Source organism: Lonchura striata, chromosome Z (assembly GCF_046129695.1).
Source record: "Lonchura striata isolate bLonStr1 chromosome Z, bLonStr1.mat, whole genome shotgun sequence".
Taxonomy (NCBI): Eukaryota; Metazoa; Chordata; class Aves; order Passeriformes; family Estrildidae; genus Lonchura; species Lonchura striata.
Genome location: NC_134642.1, coordinates 4,411,742 through 4,429,197, shown reverse-complemented (window position 1 = coordinate 4,429,197; position 17,456 = coordinate 4,411,742). Strand labels below are relative to the sequence as shown.

At 37.9% G+C, this 17,456-nt stretch overlaps 2 protein-coding genes across 5 annotated transcripts in view; one reads left to right on the top strand and one right to left on the bottom strand.

Annotated features, from left to right (window-relative positions):
* Positions 1-17,456, top strand: part of IDUA (alpha-L-iduronidase) — a 44,784-nt gene that overhangs the window by 10,569 nt on the left and 16,759 nt on the right. The gene's annotated exons all lie outside the window — the stretch shown is intronic.
* SLC26A1 (solute carrier family 26 member 1) overlaps positions 1-17,456 on the bottom strand; it is a 36,250-nt gene that overhangs the window by 5,102 nt on the left and 13,692 nt on the right. Inside the window, exons 3-8 of one of the 2 annotated variants that reach the window (XM_021547989.3) lie at positions 16,454-16,691; positions 14,726-14,829; positions 11,915-11,997; positions 9,876-9,955; positions 8,660-8,739; positions 1,304-1,952 (exon numbers count right to left, since the gene is read on the bottom strand). In XM_021547989.3, coding sequence (XP_021403664.2) covers positions 1,304-1,921 — 618 coding nt within the window. In that variant the 5' untranslated portion in view covers positions 1,922-1,952; positions 8,660-8,739; positions 9,876-9,955; ... (1 more) ...; positions 14,726-14,829; positions 16,454-16,691. Of the gene's footprint in view, positions 1-1,303; positions 1,953-8,658; positions 8,792-9,875; positions 9,956-11,914; positions 11,998-14,725; positions 14,830-16,453; positions 16,692-17,456 lie in introns of those variants that run through there. The other variant, XM_077789943.1, reaches the window with a different exon arrangement.

Here is a 17,456-nt window from a genome sequence, read left to right as displayed (position 1 = left end):
TGTAACCATTGCTGCAAATAATTAGGTATAGATCGGAGAGAACTTGCTGGAGGGCAATAGTATTTAGCTATTTCATTCTTGAAACAGGAATCACCCTTTTTTGTTTCCAATCTACTTTTGAAATGTGATTCCTTTTACTGTTGTGGAATGCTGCGAACCCAAGAGGTTAATGAGGAGTTTGAGACAGGTTGGTCAGTCAAACATTTGTCTGAAGTGTCTCCACTGAAGTGGCTTGCTGGATTTTTATTCCCCATGCAGAGGAACAGTAGGTCCAAAATACTTCTGGTTATACCAAAGTCAATTTTCCTTTTTTTCTGTCTTAAAGCAAATACAGTTAAAATGTATGGCCTTTTCCTTGTAAACAAAACTTGAATGACAGCAAATAAGATCCCTACTTTAGCTTTTGCATTAAACATATTTTAATTTTAGCCCTTTGGACAGAGGGGAAAATGGAACACAGATGGCCTTTGTGGCATGTCTAAGACCAGAAGTGTCAGAACAGCTCACAAACTCCATGATTCTCTCCTTAACTACTTGATTCTCCTACTTAGATGGTTTTGGAAAATACAACTTCACAAGGGTATTTTTTTATTCATATATGTGACGTGAAATTTCTTACTACAGCAGGAACACAGCCAGCTCTTCCTGCATTCATATATACACACGCACACAGAGTTAACAGAGTTCATGCTGCTTCCTTCTGTGCTCTCTGGATATCCTTGTCATGGCAACATGTTGACAAGTGTCAAGGAGTCCAGCACAGCCATTGTCTGAAAAGTGGGTTAGTCAGTCTATTTCTCCTCTTGTCCTTTCTTTGAGTTATCTGGTGGACAGCAGTTTGGTAGAACACAGCACCCCCTAGCAAAACACTGAGCTGCACATTTCTGAACCTGTAGAAGCCTTTAAGTAGGTGTACACCTCTATTAAAATATCTAGGGAAAGAGAGTTATTTATTTCCTCATTTTTAAGTACACAGCTACTTGTGAATTTCCTATATCTGTACTGGGCCTCATTGTCCCATGAAAGCAACAAGGTAAAGGAGCAGAAGAGTATCAAAAGAATGTTGATGGTCTTCCATAAGAATCTTGTTTTACCTGTGTTTGCTAGCAACTAAGAAAACTGCCTGCCTCATGCTGTCTCTGAGTTGCCTCCGGGTAGGCTTCCTGGAGAAAACAGCCCAAGGTACAGTCAAATTCAAATACAAATTATATATCTCATTGAAAGACAGTCAAACCAAAGCTTAGGTCATGCAAAGAGCTTTAGGAACTTCATACCTTGCCTCTGAATATCAGCAACCACTTACCTGATACACTCCAGCCATGAATGTCAAGGCTGTAGCAATGCCAATAGCGTAGCACTCTTTCCCACACTCGGCATTTATCCCCGCAATGGTAAGGTTGAAGGCAGTTGTGTTGGACAGATTGTCATTCTGCAGAGAGCCATCACCTGAGGCTGGTGGGGCATCATCGTTCAAGTCAAACCCAGCCAAGAGAAGTTCTCGGTCCACAACTTGTCCCACCATTAAGCTTATCAAGCTGAAAATGCCAACTGAGACGTGACGGGATGTGCCCATTAAGAAATAGATGATGTTGGCAAAGAAGGATGTGTAAAGGCTATAAATGGGCTTCAGACCTGCCAGCAGTGAGTATGCAATTGCTTGAGGCACCAAAATGATCCCAATCACTAACCCAGACATAACATCCCCCCAAATGTACTCTTTGCATCGGTACTTGGGAAGCCATCGTAAAACAGGAAAGAAGTCCATGAAAAAGTTCTTCAGCTTCTGTGGTGTGCAGGAGCAGCTCTTTCTCAGCTTAGCTAGCATGATTTCTTTCCTGTTAATCTTGACACGAGTCTTCCTTTCCATGAGAAGGCAGGATGAGGTGTTTTCCATTCTGGTAGCCTCAAGTGGTTTTTCCATTTTCCTAGTATTTACTTCGTTTAATGTATTCCTGCAAAGTTAAGAAAAACTCCCATCAGGTTGCAATTCGTGAAGGTGTTTTTTTAACAGTCAACACTAAAAGTTTGTCTCCTGATTTTGCTTTTAAGGAAGCATCATCCCAACAAGAACACTCTCACAGGGCTCCAGTGACGCATAAGACTAAAAAAGAAATCTGCCCTTTCTTGCACACATTAAGGAGTACTTTCAATAGAATCCAGCTTGTTCTAGTAAAGAAAAATGGGGTTAAATTAGCTATGTTTTTACTATGACAAAGATTTCCATAATCTATTCTAGATGTTCCAGAATAAAGGTCTTTGTGACCAGAAGTAGGACTTGATGGTGTAAAATAAACATGCACTAGTAAAGTAAATTGTAGTGTTTCTGTATAGTGGTCATTGATTAGTAATCATTGATTAGTAAATCTCATGGGGTATAATGATCTGTCACTGCAGTTGTTGTCAGTGCAGAGGAGAAAAATGTTGCTGATGGGATCTGTAAAGCAGAGTTTTCTGGAGAGCAACAGTTTAGTCTTACACAAAAGATATGCACATAAACAATTTATAGACTCTTGTAGCTGCTACATAACATTAATTTGTTGAATTGTAGATGGTTTCAATTTGCAGCTTCTGGTAATAAATGCCTACTCACAAATACCACCACACTGGAAACATAAAGACCAAGCACCGTCACGTTACCACATTGGAAGAGTGCTACATGTTATTATTTTCAGGTTTAAACCCATAGTTACCCAACTTTGTCCTGCCAGTAATGAGATAACAGAAATAATTATGTGTACAGCAGAACAAACACAGCAGTGTTTCCTATGGTTCTCCTGATTGTTTTTTAGTATGTGATGCCTGGGATGATTTGTAGTCCCCTGATGAGGGTGCTTTTGATGTCTCTTGCCTCAATGGACACAGCTGTTTTCACCAAACTTGACTTCAGCATTTTTACTCAATTGTCAAATTAAATTGAAATTAGCGCATTCCTAAGTAATTGTGAGGTAGGTGGGAACATGACTAAGAAGCAAAACATGCAAATGTCCTAACTTACATAGCTAAAAAAATAAGATCAGAACACACAAGTGGAAAATGTTAAACAGGCTCTGCCAAGTGGCAAATCTTTTCTGGTTAGCAGTAGGGGGAAAGAAGAGACTTCTGTGTGAGGATGCAGTGGGAGATAAGGAGTGACTTGTACTGATTTAGATGAAGAAAGTAGCTGCTAATACAACAACATGCAGGACTTTCAGGAAAGCAGATATTCTCTAGGCTCAGCCTCTCCCAGGGTCATTAACAGCCAGGATCTCTGCATCAGAGCTGTTTGGTGCGAGGAGTGACATTGCCATAGTGTCAAAGCTTATCTTCTCTCCTCTTTTGATGTTTAGAGACAGACTCTGTATCCATCAAGTTTCATAAAACTTGAAGCAAACTTAACTGGCACAGTATTCTGTTGGTAAATTTTAATGTTTTTAACAGTTTAAATTTTAATGGTTTTAACAGTTAGATGCTATTGACAGAATTCTCTGTAAATTTCATGGGATTTTTTTGTTGTTAAGAAGAACATTTTGATTTGTCAATGTTAGGTAACAGCCTCTTAAGGTGTTGAATTTTGAATTTAGAAAAAGTATTAATGAGTCCAATTGGAAACATAATTGAAAAGCAAAAGAATAGATTATCAATAGCCTGTAAGCTTTTGGCCTGGAAAAGTCCAAATAGGGAGGAGCTTTTTAGAAAGGCTTTTGTCTATCCTGCTTAGAAATAATTTTCAAAATTTTAATAATTATGTTTTGCCTCCAGATTTAAAATAATACTTAGATTATTATATATCTGTAACTAGAGCAGAACTTTTAAACAATTTCCCAGGTGTTTTGATGCAGCATACAGATAAGTGATACAGCATGATTTCTAAGGCTATGCAAAGTTTAACCACAATTCAAAGCAGGATGTTCACAGGTTATAGGTAATTTATAACTTGGTAAAAGACAGAGTAGAGATTCTTGCTAGAAATGTGTGTTCTGATTGTCCAAGTTGAAAAGTACCTACATAGTAGTCTAAATATATGTTTAAAAATTAGTAGAGTTTTATCCATCCCAATTACCTAAACCCATTTTTAGCTTCCATTGTATACATTTCTTTGTGTTTGTAAGTGAGGTTTATTTCCACCTTAAGGGAACACTAATTACAATTTAATATAATAATTTATAAAGATCCATGTCCCTTTTGTATCAATACTAAGTTTATTTTAGACCCTAATGTACTGCACAGTTATGCTATCCAAGATCTGCTTGGACAGGAAAATAGGTTGGATCTAGTCTTTGTTAGAATGCAAAGGTGTCAGAAAAGATAAATGAAGTTGCAACACCAGGTGAAGTACTTAAGAGCATATGAATAAATTTTACCAAATACAGAAAGCTAGCAAGTGTAATAAAGACACTCATTTCTAAAAGGCAAAATCCCAATACTCTGTCTTACCTAAATTAGTTTGGAGAATGAGAGACTTGTGCATCAGGACAGCAAGTCCTTATTTAAATGCCGCTCACTCCTTACAGCCAAATGAATTCAGCCAGCCAGGAAATAAGTATTGTGCCCTTGCTCGACATACTTAAAAGCTAGTGGGCAGTTCAATATCCAATGAGTGCTTTTTATAGGCTACATAAAAAAGATTGCATCAGCTTCTGTACACTAGGCTCATATATTTAATTGCATAGTTGCTGTCTGCCTCTCTCTAATCTCATACAGTTTACCTGGAAGTAATTTGTTTTTTACAAAAAAAAAGCATTACAGTTCAGGTATTTGTATTGTTTGTGCAGCTCCCTGAGGGATAATAGTGATTTTTATTACATAAGATGATTCTAACGTAATTTTTTTGGAAGTCTATTAAGAGATCTTGTGTTTGAATGATAGCTGACAGATATATTAACTATACTGCCATGCTGGATAATCAGAATAATAGCTTTTTGTAAAAAACAATGAAGCCTCCCCAACCCACAAAAAAAAAAAAAATAAAAAAGGTTGTAAAGTATGTTTCTTCTGTGCTGACAGTAAGTAATTTTCTGATTTGTTTTTCTTGAAAATAAAGGTTTCCTTCCTGTAAGTAACTGTTTTTTCTGCTATGTATGCTTTCAGATTCCATGTCAAATGAACGTGGTAGCTGTTAAGCAGTCAGCTCTCAACCTAAATTGGTATCCAGAGACTGTTAATGTTTAAAGTTTCCTTGTTGCTTTCAGAATGCAGTAAAGCCACACCAAATAAGGGCAGGGGCACTGTTATCAGCAACACATTTTTCAGCTGTGTAATCCAGTAATTGTCAGGCTGTGAAGCCTGTAACTCATTGCTTCACCTGAAGGAAATGGGATTCCACCACAGATGTGTGCTATACCCTGTACACTTATGTAGCCTAGCAGAGCTTGGAGATTCCAATATTCCTGCCATCTCCAAAGACAGAATGGAGGAGAGGAGATCTGTCTGCTGTTATGCACATGAGCAGACTGATTCTGACACTGAGATCCAGCACCATTCTTCCAAAGTGGTAATACTTGAGCAGTATGCAGGAGCCCTAGCGGGGTCAGTAAGTATATTCCTTTACTGTTTCACCAAATGACCCATTTTCAGTTTAGGCCACATTAAGAAATGGAAACCCACTATTCCTCCCTTTCTTCCTCCAGAGGTCCACAGAACATAATGTTTGCATTTTATTCAAGTCATCATTTGTTGAAAGAGCTGTTCTTAACAGTGCTGCACAGATGAAGCAGCACATAGCATAAAACATATTAGTTCCTTGCACTTGACTTCAGTATTGGAACAACTGTTTAAACAAGTGAAAGATGACTTGTGTGCATATTCATGTATATGTGTAACATTCTTATAATTACAATTATAATAATATATTATTATAATAACCAATATTATAATTGGTTATTTTTAATTGTACTTTTATGTTTGGAATCTTCACAGTGAAGTTTTTTCAAGTTTCCTTTGACCATATGAGCAAAACCAATTAAGCAGAACCTTGTCTGAACCACTCATTCTTATAGATTAAATGCGTTGACTCAGTTTATTTTGTGAAAAAGAGAAACAAGGAAAAGAACCATTCAAGCCAAACAAACTTCTGACTTTCCAACTGGCCTTAGTCCCACCTTTCTTCCTGACTATTTCTCTTGCCTGTGGCTTGAAAAAATCTCTCTGCAGGGGAAGAAACATTAATCACAGTACATTCATGTGGGATTTCTCTTTGCAGCTTCTTTGTCAGGCAATTTCTGCTGCTGTATGCAGTAGAATGGATAAATTGTTCTTTGTGAAACAGCATAACCCTCAAAAATTTCATTTTTTGCATACTTTTGCCTCTTCATCCTGAATTGTCGACCAAAAAATCTGAAGCTATATCATTATAAAGTCCAGGAGGAAGTTGTGGTGGTGAGCCTGTCTCCCTGTGTTGAGATATTTTAAATGCTTTATTTAGAACAGAAGTCAGAGGGTATCACAGCTTATAGTATAATTGCTCACTTGCTGAAATAGTGGTTTTCAAGTGTAAGTTTGAGCCAAGCGATGTTTGCTGTTTTCTCTGTGTTTGAACTATGAAAATCCACTAAAAACTAATGTGGTTAGGGTGGGTTTTGTATTTATTTGTTGCATAATTCACTGAAAAACATGAGAGACAACAGTCTAGTTAAACATTTGGTTGGAAACACAGGTGTTGAGTTAAATTGTTCATGTTGCTCATCCTTCATGTCAGAAGCTTTTTCTGTCTCATAGAATTCTTTCTTGGCTCTAATGGCTATGATTACGTTACTGCTCTGGTTTTGAGCAATGACACGATTTTGAAAAAACTCCTTGGTTAGACTCAGTTGTGGTGCATGGATTCAATGTACACGGGTGTGTTATTCTTGCAAATTGGATTTCTTTTCAGAGGAAGGTACCTAGAAACTATGCCCTAGTGCACTTTGACCCTTCATGGTGGCATAAAAACTGAAGTCAGCTATTGGTGCTTTTGGACATACTTGAACAGATGTGAGGAGTCCATTTACTTTGTGAGAACTGACTAGTGTGAAATAAAGTCCCTTGAGCTGCATATAGTATGAGACAATACTGCTTTAGCACCTACTGATTTGATTTATTAATCTTTTGTTCTGCAGGGTTGCTTAGATATATCAACCTAAAAGTTTTAGAAGTCATCAGGTACTAAAACAGAACAAGTGAAATGAATGTTTCTCTTTGTCTTGTGTTAGCCATTGTATTTTCATCTTTAGAACTAAGATGTACTTGGAAGCAGACTTAGGCAAGGTGCCAGCAACCAAAACCATTTATTTATATACTGATGCAGCAAGTTGTCAGACTACAGGCACAAAACATGGCAATGCCTTGTAGAAAAATCATATGAAACTTGTTAGGTTTGGTTAGTTTTTTCACTATATAGGGGTAAAATATTACTGCTTCAAAGCATTTTTGTGTTGCGTTTCAATGTTACACTAATTCAAACAAGAAAGATGAAATAGCTTTACAGCTTAGTGGTCTCTACAAGTCAGGAAAGCCAGATCATGTCCTCCACAAATTAAATTGCTATACTAAGGGGAGATTTATTCTGAGAGTCTTTCAGATTTGTGTATTTCTAATTAAAATCTCCAGTTCACAATTTTAATTTTCAACTGTAAATTGGCTTAGGATTTTCCAGGCAAGTTAAACTCTCTGTTAAATGCCTGCATTCACCAGCAGCTGTGATTCAAGTCTTGTTTTCCCAAGAATTCTCAGTTCCATATCCCAGTGAGTAAGGTGACAATCCCAGAGCTGATGAGCAGGCTACAGTGGAACTTGTGCTATCAGCCAGCACCTGTTGTTAAGGTTTGCCCATCAAGATCATCTTTGGGAATGATCATTCATGCACATACATGGTCAAGTAGTTTGACTCATTTTACAGAGACAGTTTTTGTGCAAGGATTCCAGAAAATGCTGATCTAACTATTGACACGCTCTTGAAGGCAAGACAGCATTATTCTTCTGGAGAATGTTAGGACATGACCACTAAAAAGGCATTTGCTGTGGATTCAAAAAACATTCCTAAAAATCAGATTTCTTGATTTTGGGAAAGTAGCTGTTTCAAAGTGAAAGTCTGTTATTAAAAAAAAAAAAAGAGGTCTTTCAAGATAGTTTTTCAAGACCTTGGCCATCATTCATGAAGTTAAATACTAAGCTCTGCCCTGTGGTTTTGCTGGATATTGTTTAGCCATACTAAGCTGTCACAGAGAAAACCAAATTGACAGTTAATTCTCATGGTTTTTCCTGTTGTTTTTTTATGGTATCTTGTGTTTAGTACATGCAATAAGGACAGTATTTTGAAAACAGTTTTTTGTACGTGAGCACTAAGAAAATGCTCTCAGTTTCAATATCAGTGTAGTACTTTGAGAAACTAATAAGCCTATTTTCTTAAGTAGAAATAAAAACTAACCGAATGGTTGAGCTATTGGATGGGGGTTGAGGAAAGACAATTGCTGTACCATTTACAGCTGGCTGTATGTTTTACAAACTTCTGCACAGTGTCTGCCTTACAAGCAATATTTATGAACAACAACAACATAATAATAAACAAACAACAGCAAAAAAAAAAAACCCCGAAAAACCAGCACAAGCAAAGTAAGTGAAAAGAGACAGTTTTGAATGTTTGAAAACAGACAAAGAACAAATAAACCTCAATTCAGAGGCATAGGAGGGGAAGCAAATCTCTTACCTGGATAGCTTTTTGACAGGAATGTACCAGCTCTTGTTTTGCACGTTGGAATGAATGGAAGTCTTCAGCCAGACATTGCTCTATTTGCATAAAGGATAATTATTAGCTAAATATTCCTCAAGGTAAGAATGGGTAGGTTTGGAATTTTGGGCTTACTGGTTGGTAGTGTGTTGTCACTTGTATCACTTTGTAAAGCTGGATATGTATGTATCGCTAGCTGAGGATTTGAGTTTAAATAATGCATAAGATTATTAATTAACTAGCACTGATCCAAAAATTGTGCTGAGTTCAGGCTAGCACATCTCTGACCTTTGAAGCTACTTCTCATCTGGGATTTGATCTGGTTTATGCATCTTCATGTAGCATTAGCTTTTGATTTTACATGTTCAAGGTGTATGAATGGAACTTCCATCTTCCTGAGATTTATGTCCTTTTCAGGCTGGAGTAAGTCCTTTTCTGCTCATTGCATAGGCTGGGAGAGCTGGAGGTCAGAGTTCTTTTTCTACATGTCAGCGCATTCAGATCACAATATTTTTTGCTTCTGTGTGAACCAAAGACTTCATAATGTAGGCAGATTAGTAGGACAAAGATAGATGTCTGTTGAAAGTCTGCTTCATTCTTGTGAGGTATATAAATGACCAAGTTCCCTCTCAGTTACCTAAGATCTTTGTATAAGTGCAGACCTCTCCAAGTGATAAATAAACATCCCTCTCCTCCCCTTGACAAAGGTGATAGGTAATGTTTAATGGTTAAAAGCAGTGCAGATTAACAGGCTGGGCACAAGGCCACGACCTGTAGGAACTGTATTCACCTGGCCTCCAAGCTTAGGGATGAGCAGATGTGTCTATTAGCCAAGGAAGAGCACAAGCTGGCATGCAGTAAGAATTTCAGATGGGAGTTGCAAGGCCACAAAAGGACACAAAAGGACTGGGTTGCTGGCCCACAAGCAGGATTAGAGAGGGCCAAGTTTCAACATTGTCTTTTATCCCTGTGCAAAAAAGTTGTTTGCTGCTCTTTAGAATTAAGAAGGAAACAGAGATTATGTAAATGAAAAGTCAAAACTTATTTGAGGGAGGAATAGAAATGGAACTTCTGTGATATTAAATTGGTCACAGATTCTTAAAATGGTCATAAAACTACTGGCTACTACTAAGAGCTTAGATTTGGTGGTAGTAGTTCTAAATACAAAATATAAAGAAGGTAATTTCAGTCTTACCAAAATCCTGTTGATTGCTTCTTTGTTATGGAAGGTCTTGTCAACCACTCCTATCCCTTTCCCCTTTGCTCAAGTAGCTCCTATAAAAAGTGGGATACATTAGTACACCTTACAAATTTTGCACACTGGTCACAAAGATCGTGCGTTTCTTTGATTTTGTGCTCTACCGAATAGAAGATTTTACTGCTTCTGTTAATTTAATTTTAGCCTTGAGGTATTTCTTCATTAAAAATAAAGTGACTTAAACTCAAGTCTCTCAAATTAATCCTTTCATTCATTTTACTATGTAATTCTTAGAGCCAAGAGTTGTCTTGTCTAGTGACCTCCTAAAATGTGTGTGCCATCTGCTTCTGTACTTAAGTAAACTTTTTCTCTGTTTCAACTCCTGTACAATATTTGGAAACTCTGTTACTTCTGCTGTTTTCAGTCTTGGAATTTGCAGAATAATTGGGGTTTGCCCATTTTCACAATTTTTTTGGCAGAGACCTCTCTGCATTTTAACAGCACTTTTCCCAATATCAGGCTCCTAAGAGAAAGGAGGATTGTGTTGTATACTTACCACTTGACCTCTTCTGTATTAAGTTGGTTGTAACTTTGTTTTGCCTCAAGCTAGCCTAAAAATAGCACTTTTTGAAATCTAAAAGAAAGAAACTTCAAATAATAATTTTGAACATTTTTTCCATACAGCACAGTGCTAGTGAGGCTAAATATCTCTGGACAGGACAGTTCCACACAGGAAAAAAAGTGATAAAATGAAACGATTTCTCATTCTGTCTGTAGAAATTTTGAAAATTATATAGTTTTGACAGAACTGTGTTTTATGATGGACAAGTTTTACTGAGCATACAAAAATACTGACAGCAGAAGTTTCATTAGTGGATTATGGAGATGAGAGTTCATACTCCATTACATGAAGTCATTCATCAAGGTTTCAGTCCAGCAGTAGTTCTGAGTGGGCTGGTCCTGGCATCTTGGTTGAGTTCCACTGACACTAATACTCGAGATGTGCTCTAGTTCCAAATGTGCTGTCTTTCCTTGTCAGCTGCTGAGTTGTGAAACAGTGGTAACTGGCCAAAACAGGTGAAAAAAGAGGTACTACAGTGAAACACCCATCTCTAAGAATAGAAACTCCAGTAGAAAAGAACAATGATCATTGACCATTAATTTTGAGTTTACAGGTGATTTTTGCTTGTGCGACTTACTGTTTATCTTTATGAACAGATGCACAGTTTCAACAGGTTTAAAAACTGTAAAGGGTTAAAAGTGGAATTGAACAGAAGTATGTATGAAATAATGTAAAGACATAAAATATATTTGACATTGTTGACATGTTTACTTGAGGATTTTCAGATGATCTTTAGAAAAATTAATGGTATTGCTACATACAATTCATATCTACTAACCTAACTATTAAAAAAATTAATGCTAGATTAGTCACATACACACAGTTAATCTTAGAATCACAGAATCATAGTTAAAAGCGCTTGTTTACTGGGTCACAGTCAATAATATAAAATCTTCAAAAGTACATAGTCCAACTGTAATATCCACGTTCTTCCTTCTGTGCAAGTGTTGGAAGTTCAGAAATTCAGTGAATTAAAAAAACTCTTAAGCCTAATGCCTACATTGTTTAAAATTCTCTCAAGTCCCAATTACTCTGCAGTTTCCCTTTATATCACAGCGAGCAGGTGATGTGCCTAAAAAGCACACATTTGCTTGCATTTTAATAGGACAGATGGGCACTCTGAAAGTAAGCATCCACGCCCTTCCAATCCACTATGCACTGCATTCCACATTCCTTCTCTAGCTGTAAAAGTGCCTGGTGCAGCTGAAAATTACGTGTGTATGCAGAGAGTCATGTTATTGATTTTTTTTTTAACCAAAAAATCTTTAGCTCCTGTTGTACAGTTTCCAGGAAAAACTGAGATCTGCAAGACTCAGTGCAGATTTGTATATTCAAAATTGAGGAAGGCTATCATTTAGCATGCAAGCCCTCCTATTTCCCACTACAGACACAGAACCAATGGATTAGCACTTACCAAAGGCACAAAGTAGCTGCGGTAGCTCCACAGCAGTTCTTGTATCAGTACCCAGTAGCACAGTAACTCAGGATCACAGCTTTCTGTAAGAATAGATTAGAAGTTTTATCGTGATATAGTGCAGGCCAATTGGGTATTGCTGTCATAATGTTTACAGTGAGATAATATAAATAAACACTAGCAGTTGAAAAATCTTTGTCCTGTAAAGTATAATCACTGATAAAAGATAAACTTTAAATCATTACATTATAGAAGCTGGTAACCTCTGACTTCTTACTCATCTCTGCTATTCTGCTTTATTAGAACTGCTAACACTGTGTGGAGTTCAAATAGAATCGCAGTCCTGACATAGCTTTTTACAGTCTTTTTAACTGGACTTTTCAGGGGTTTTATTACTAACTTCAGTTAGATTAAAAAATACTTTTTAAAGTGTTAAATGAGATTAGGGCAGGAATTATGTGGAGCTGTCCTTACACTTAGTGCTTAGTTGTCAATGGTCACTAATTGAGATTTGTCCTTTGAAAAAGCATTTTTATTGAAATAAATAATGAAGGGGGTCTAGCTGATAAATCTTGCATGTAGGAAGAATTTTCATACATCAGCTGACATTGAGTGTAAAATGTCTGAGCTTTTCTGCCTTCTGAGAAAAACTGTTGTTTTCGTCTCCAAATAGCCAGAACTGTAGAACCAAAGCCTGCTTATTGATGACATGAATGTTACTACTGATATTTGTGTATCATAGAGGCAGATTTAATGTAGCAAGGATAGCCTCTCTGAAATTCTGGAGCTTGTTCACCCATTCCTTGAAATTTTATGTAATATTAGCTGGATATTGAAAACCCATTTCCGGGTGCAAAGAAAATAGATGATTTCTTACTGCATTGTGAAGTAAATTTTTATGTTTCATAAACACAGAATGCAGTGCATCTTTATATTGAAAGGTGAGATTTTTTCATATTAGTGGAAGTTTTTCAGGGTGGGGAAGGAATGGAGGAAAAAGGGTAATACATGAACATGAAGATCATGGAATGTAAGAGCTATCAATACTGTATATAATAATGCACCACTAGTCTAAATTGTAATGCCAAACCCAGGTTCAAAATAGAATTATCAGGTCTCAGTTTGTAGAGACTTTCAGGTTTGTATCTCGTATAAAACTATAAATGCAACTGGCTAGTTTTACCTCCTTAATTGTAAGAAGTTTGTTTAATATTGGAGAGTGAAGAGCAGACACTGGCCTGCCATTTAAAAAACTGTACTCTCCGGATTGTCTTATAGTGATCATTTGTCAGTTCTGAAGTACTCAGAAACCACTCATCACAAAAATTCTGCAGGATTAAGAACAAGTCATGGAAGGCATATTCATTGTGCCTTTTCACCATCAGAAGTTATTAAACTGTAGTTAGAAAATGAACTTGGTATAATTTTTCAAAGTGATATATTCAGGTTAGATACAAAGTTGCCCATGGGGAATCAAGGACTGATAGAGAAAGGCACACCTGAAACTACATCTGATATGTAAAATAGATGGAGCAGCTGCTGGACTTCATCAGACACTTCGTGCCATCTGTATTTTAGATGTAAAAGAAGTACATCAGCTGAGAAATCTAGTTAAAAATCTTCACACTTTAACTATTTACCGTTTTTATTTTCTTAGACTTGGTTTGTCCAAGTGGAAACAAGTTTCGAGAATGGAAAAAGTTAAAGTACCTGGTTAAAGTAGTACATTGTGCAGTAGTGCAAAATTTCACGTCCAATTACAGTATGTGCATGAACAAGCAAAGTGCTTTCAAGAGCACTCTAAGTAAAGCATTGGTGAATTTGGTTCTTGTCGCATATTTGGCAGCAAAGAGGGCAATAATTCCCTCTCAATGTTACGATTTACACAGCAGTAAATAAACTATTTTCTGTGGTATGACTGGAGTCACATACTTTTGGAATTTATTTCCTTGTACAGCTAGCAGGCAAAATAATAGATGGAGCATAAACAGCAAGTAAAAATGTGAAAATGAAGAGGTGATAATAACAGAACTGTGAAAGGAAAACAGTAAGTCAAATATGTACCATGGGGGCGCATTTCAGAAGGTGCACTATTGTGTGTACTTGAATTGGAATGCTGGATACATACAGAGAACTGTTTTGTCACTGCTTGGGAAGAAAAGTTCAGTGACAGCTTTCCCAGGCAGTGCCAAAAGAAGTTATGTGCTTAAAGTAAGCTAGTTTTAGCATTATGTTTTCTCTTCCTCTTGCATCTTTAGTCTTCTCTATTGATTTAGTCTCCCTGTCAGCTCATTTCAAAACTTTTGCTTATAGGTGACTTGAAGTTTCATCATCAAGGGCAGCATCAAACCACAGTGAACATTTTACTTGTAGCCATGTGTTATGCAGAAGGAAATCAATCAGTTTCATACATCAAACTCAATCAGAAAGGTATCCTCTAGCAGTCAGCTCACATACAGTGACTGAACCTTTCAGTCACTTGCAAAGCCTTTAAATCTGTAGTGAAGAATCAGCTGAAAAGCATTTTCTGTTATTTCACCTCATTATTCAGTTGTTCCCTTTGCAAATGAATGTGAACATAGCAAATCTGAGCAAGGGATCACAAGGTCTCATGACAAGTAATTGTCCATGCCTAGGTGATTGGCTATTCACGTTTCTAGAGAGGTCAGATACTGAAATAGCATATACCTTTGCCTAAATCCTACAGCCTGTTTCTCCTTTTACATCTGGCATTTGTTTTAATGGGGAAGAGGGGTGTTGGAGGGAGAAGAAACACAACAGTCTTAACAATATTTTCCGAGGCTAACTCACCTCGGCACAGGAAGCTGTTGGTGCTTTGTCTGCCTCTCTCTTCCCCCCACACACAGCACGCTCACTGCTGAAAGAAGGACTGAGACTATGCTCACAAAAGCAGGCTGAGTAAGAAATGGAAAGTCATAGGCCATGATTAGCATCAGCTTGAAAACATCCATTGTTTGCTTGTAATTCTGTGCCTGTGAATTTCAGCCAGATCACAGCAAGGATTTTGTGAGTTGCTTTGCAAGGTGAAGCTGAAACACTGCTGATTTCAAAGAGAAAAGATGCTTATTAAGATGCTGTATAAATCAAAGTCAATGCTATTTTTACGTTTTTAAAAATATAGAAGGATTCAGCTGAATGCACAGCCTCTTGGCTGGCTTGTAGAAGAGGCAGTGATTTCCAGTAAATAACAGCTTCATTCTCCATTTTTGAAGCGGCTTATTCCTAAGTCACAGGGATTCATACCCATCCTTCTTTTTGCGCATGTACCACGCTGGTTGGTTGTGTGGATGGATTAACTGTGACAAGCTGTGACATCAGCAAAGGCTGGATGCTGCCTGGCTCTGTGATTTTGTAATGCATCCTCCTGTTACTGCTGGGCTGACTCATTCTCGCTATAGGGTGACTGAATTGTGCAAAGTGTGGGCCAGCACTGACTGAAGTGTTGGGCATTGTGCTTCTGTGCAGAGCCTGTGCCTTAATTGTAAAGCAAGCAGATTTTCCAGCCCTGCTTACGCAAATGATAGAGCTGAGATGCAAATGCATCTCAAAGAAAAATATTAATGATAATAAATAGACACACAAGTGGTAAAATATACAGGTTATTTAGTGTGGTCATTTAGTGTAGATTAGTGTGCATTTAGTGTAGATTATGTCAATTTTTGATGTATATGGTAGTTCTGTTTACACAAAAGGGAGACCACACTAGCTGAATGAGAATGTCAGGATGTGGATGAGTACTATTCTAGTATATTGGTGTTTCACAGCCATCCTTAATCCTCGACTCTCTTCAACATAGTATCTCTGTTGATGGTTACCCTACGTGGTACATTTTTATTCCTAAATGGGCTGTGACCTACTGACAGGAAGCCACAAGGCTTCCTATCCCAGGAGATTTAATTTGGTACATTACAAGAAAGTCTGATAAAGTTAGCTTGACGTGTTATCAGAGATTCAGTACTTGACTGAAGATCACTTGGAATTAAAACACTCCCTGCCTGTGGTTTTTGTTCACTCTTTTCTGTAGATAAGATATTTGGTTCAATATCTGGGTGTGCACATGTTTTTCAGGGCATGCAGCTATATTCCTGGACAGGATCAATGCAGGGCAGAAGAGAAGCAGCAGTTGCTGGGCACAGGAGGGAAGCAATAGCAGTAGACTAAGTAGTAGTATCTGCAGCTGTGCTAGCTGGAGCAGATCTGGCAAGCTGTTGACAGCTAAAGCTGTCTTACCTCTGCCCTCCCAAGAGATTAAGTTTGTGAATGAGGGTAGGCTGAAAATGTTATGGATAAGAAGCACAACATGAGTATCTTACAACACTTTGGCAAGCTGTCTAGTGCTACCTATGCACCTGAAAAGAGCACTTGAAAAAACTTTACTTCAGTAATAAGAGGTAGTAGAAAGCTGTTAAGATGGGCCTGTAGCCTTTGATTCAGCAAAGGCTGCCCATGAAGCAAACCTTTCCAAGGAAGGGAGCAACCAGATTGTGTGGCAACCAGCAGACAGCCCCCTGTACTTACCACTGCTCTTCATATTCACAGCATGATTGTTGCTCCCAAGAGGCAGCACATGGGTCTGGAACTGAGACTGGAAAGGTTCCTCGCCAGCAGGCAACAGTCTCTGGAATATAGCAGCCTCAGGCCTGATGTTTCTATGGGCCTTGGTGCCCGGATGCCAGTAAATGTGCTTTAGTGTAGCTGTTTATAATGACTGAAGATGATGAAGGTCTATGTGATAAGCTTCCTGGAGAAATCCCAGCTGAGGAGCAGAAAGCCAGGCACAGACAAGATAGTGATTGCTGCTTGACATTCAAAATACCTGACAGCAAACAATGTATGATCGTAGTCTTGCAAGCACTCAAAAGCAATGTTGAGTATGTAACCTTCTTCATGCTTGTAAATGAAGGCAGTGGTGTCTAGAAACTATGACAGAAAGATTGGAAGAGGAGCAGGCAAAAAATAGATTGTAAAATTCTGTGAGCTTGCAACCAAGAGCCCAGTCATAGGTACATGATGTTCAACCGACAATTTACATGTAGAAACATGTTTTGAACAACTTTGGACATGAATTTCTCCTCTGCCACACATATACCTTATCATGTGCCTGTAACAGTATTGATCTGGTCTTCAGAGCACTCCTGTCAAGGGCCTGGCAGTTGATCCAATCTTGTCCATACAAAACATTTGTAAATACTACCAGTTTCTGTGCCTCAAGTGCAACAGTCAGCATGGCTTCCAGTCACTACATGGCAGGCAACCATGCAACCCAGATTCTAGCAGTACCGTATATGCTGTAAAAAAAATGCATCCATCTCACATCAGGAATATAGTCTAGGTAAGGATAAGATCAAAATCTGAGCAAGTGTCAATCCTGTCAGTCAAGTAATCGTTTCCTTAATGGGAGCGTATTGTCTGTTCCGCTTGGTAGGAGGAAGAGATTCTTATAAAGTGACAGGTCAGCCAAAGAACGTAAGAAGGGCCTCTACACCTGCACACATAACAAGAGATCTCGTGTACCAGCACT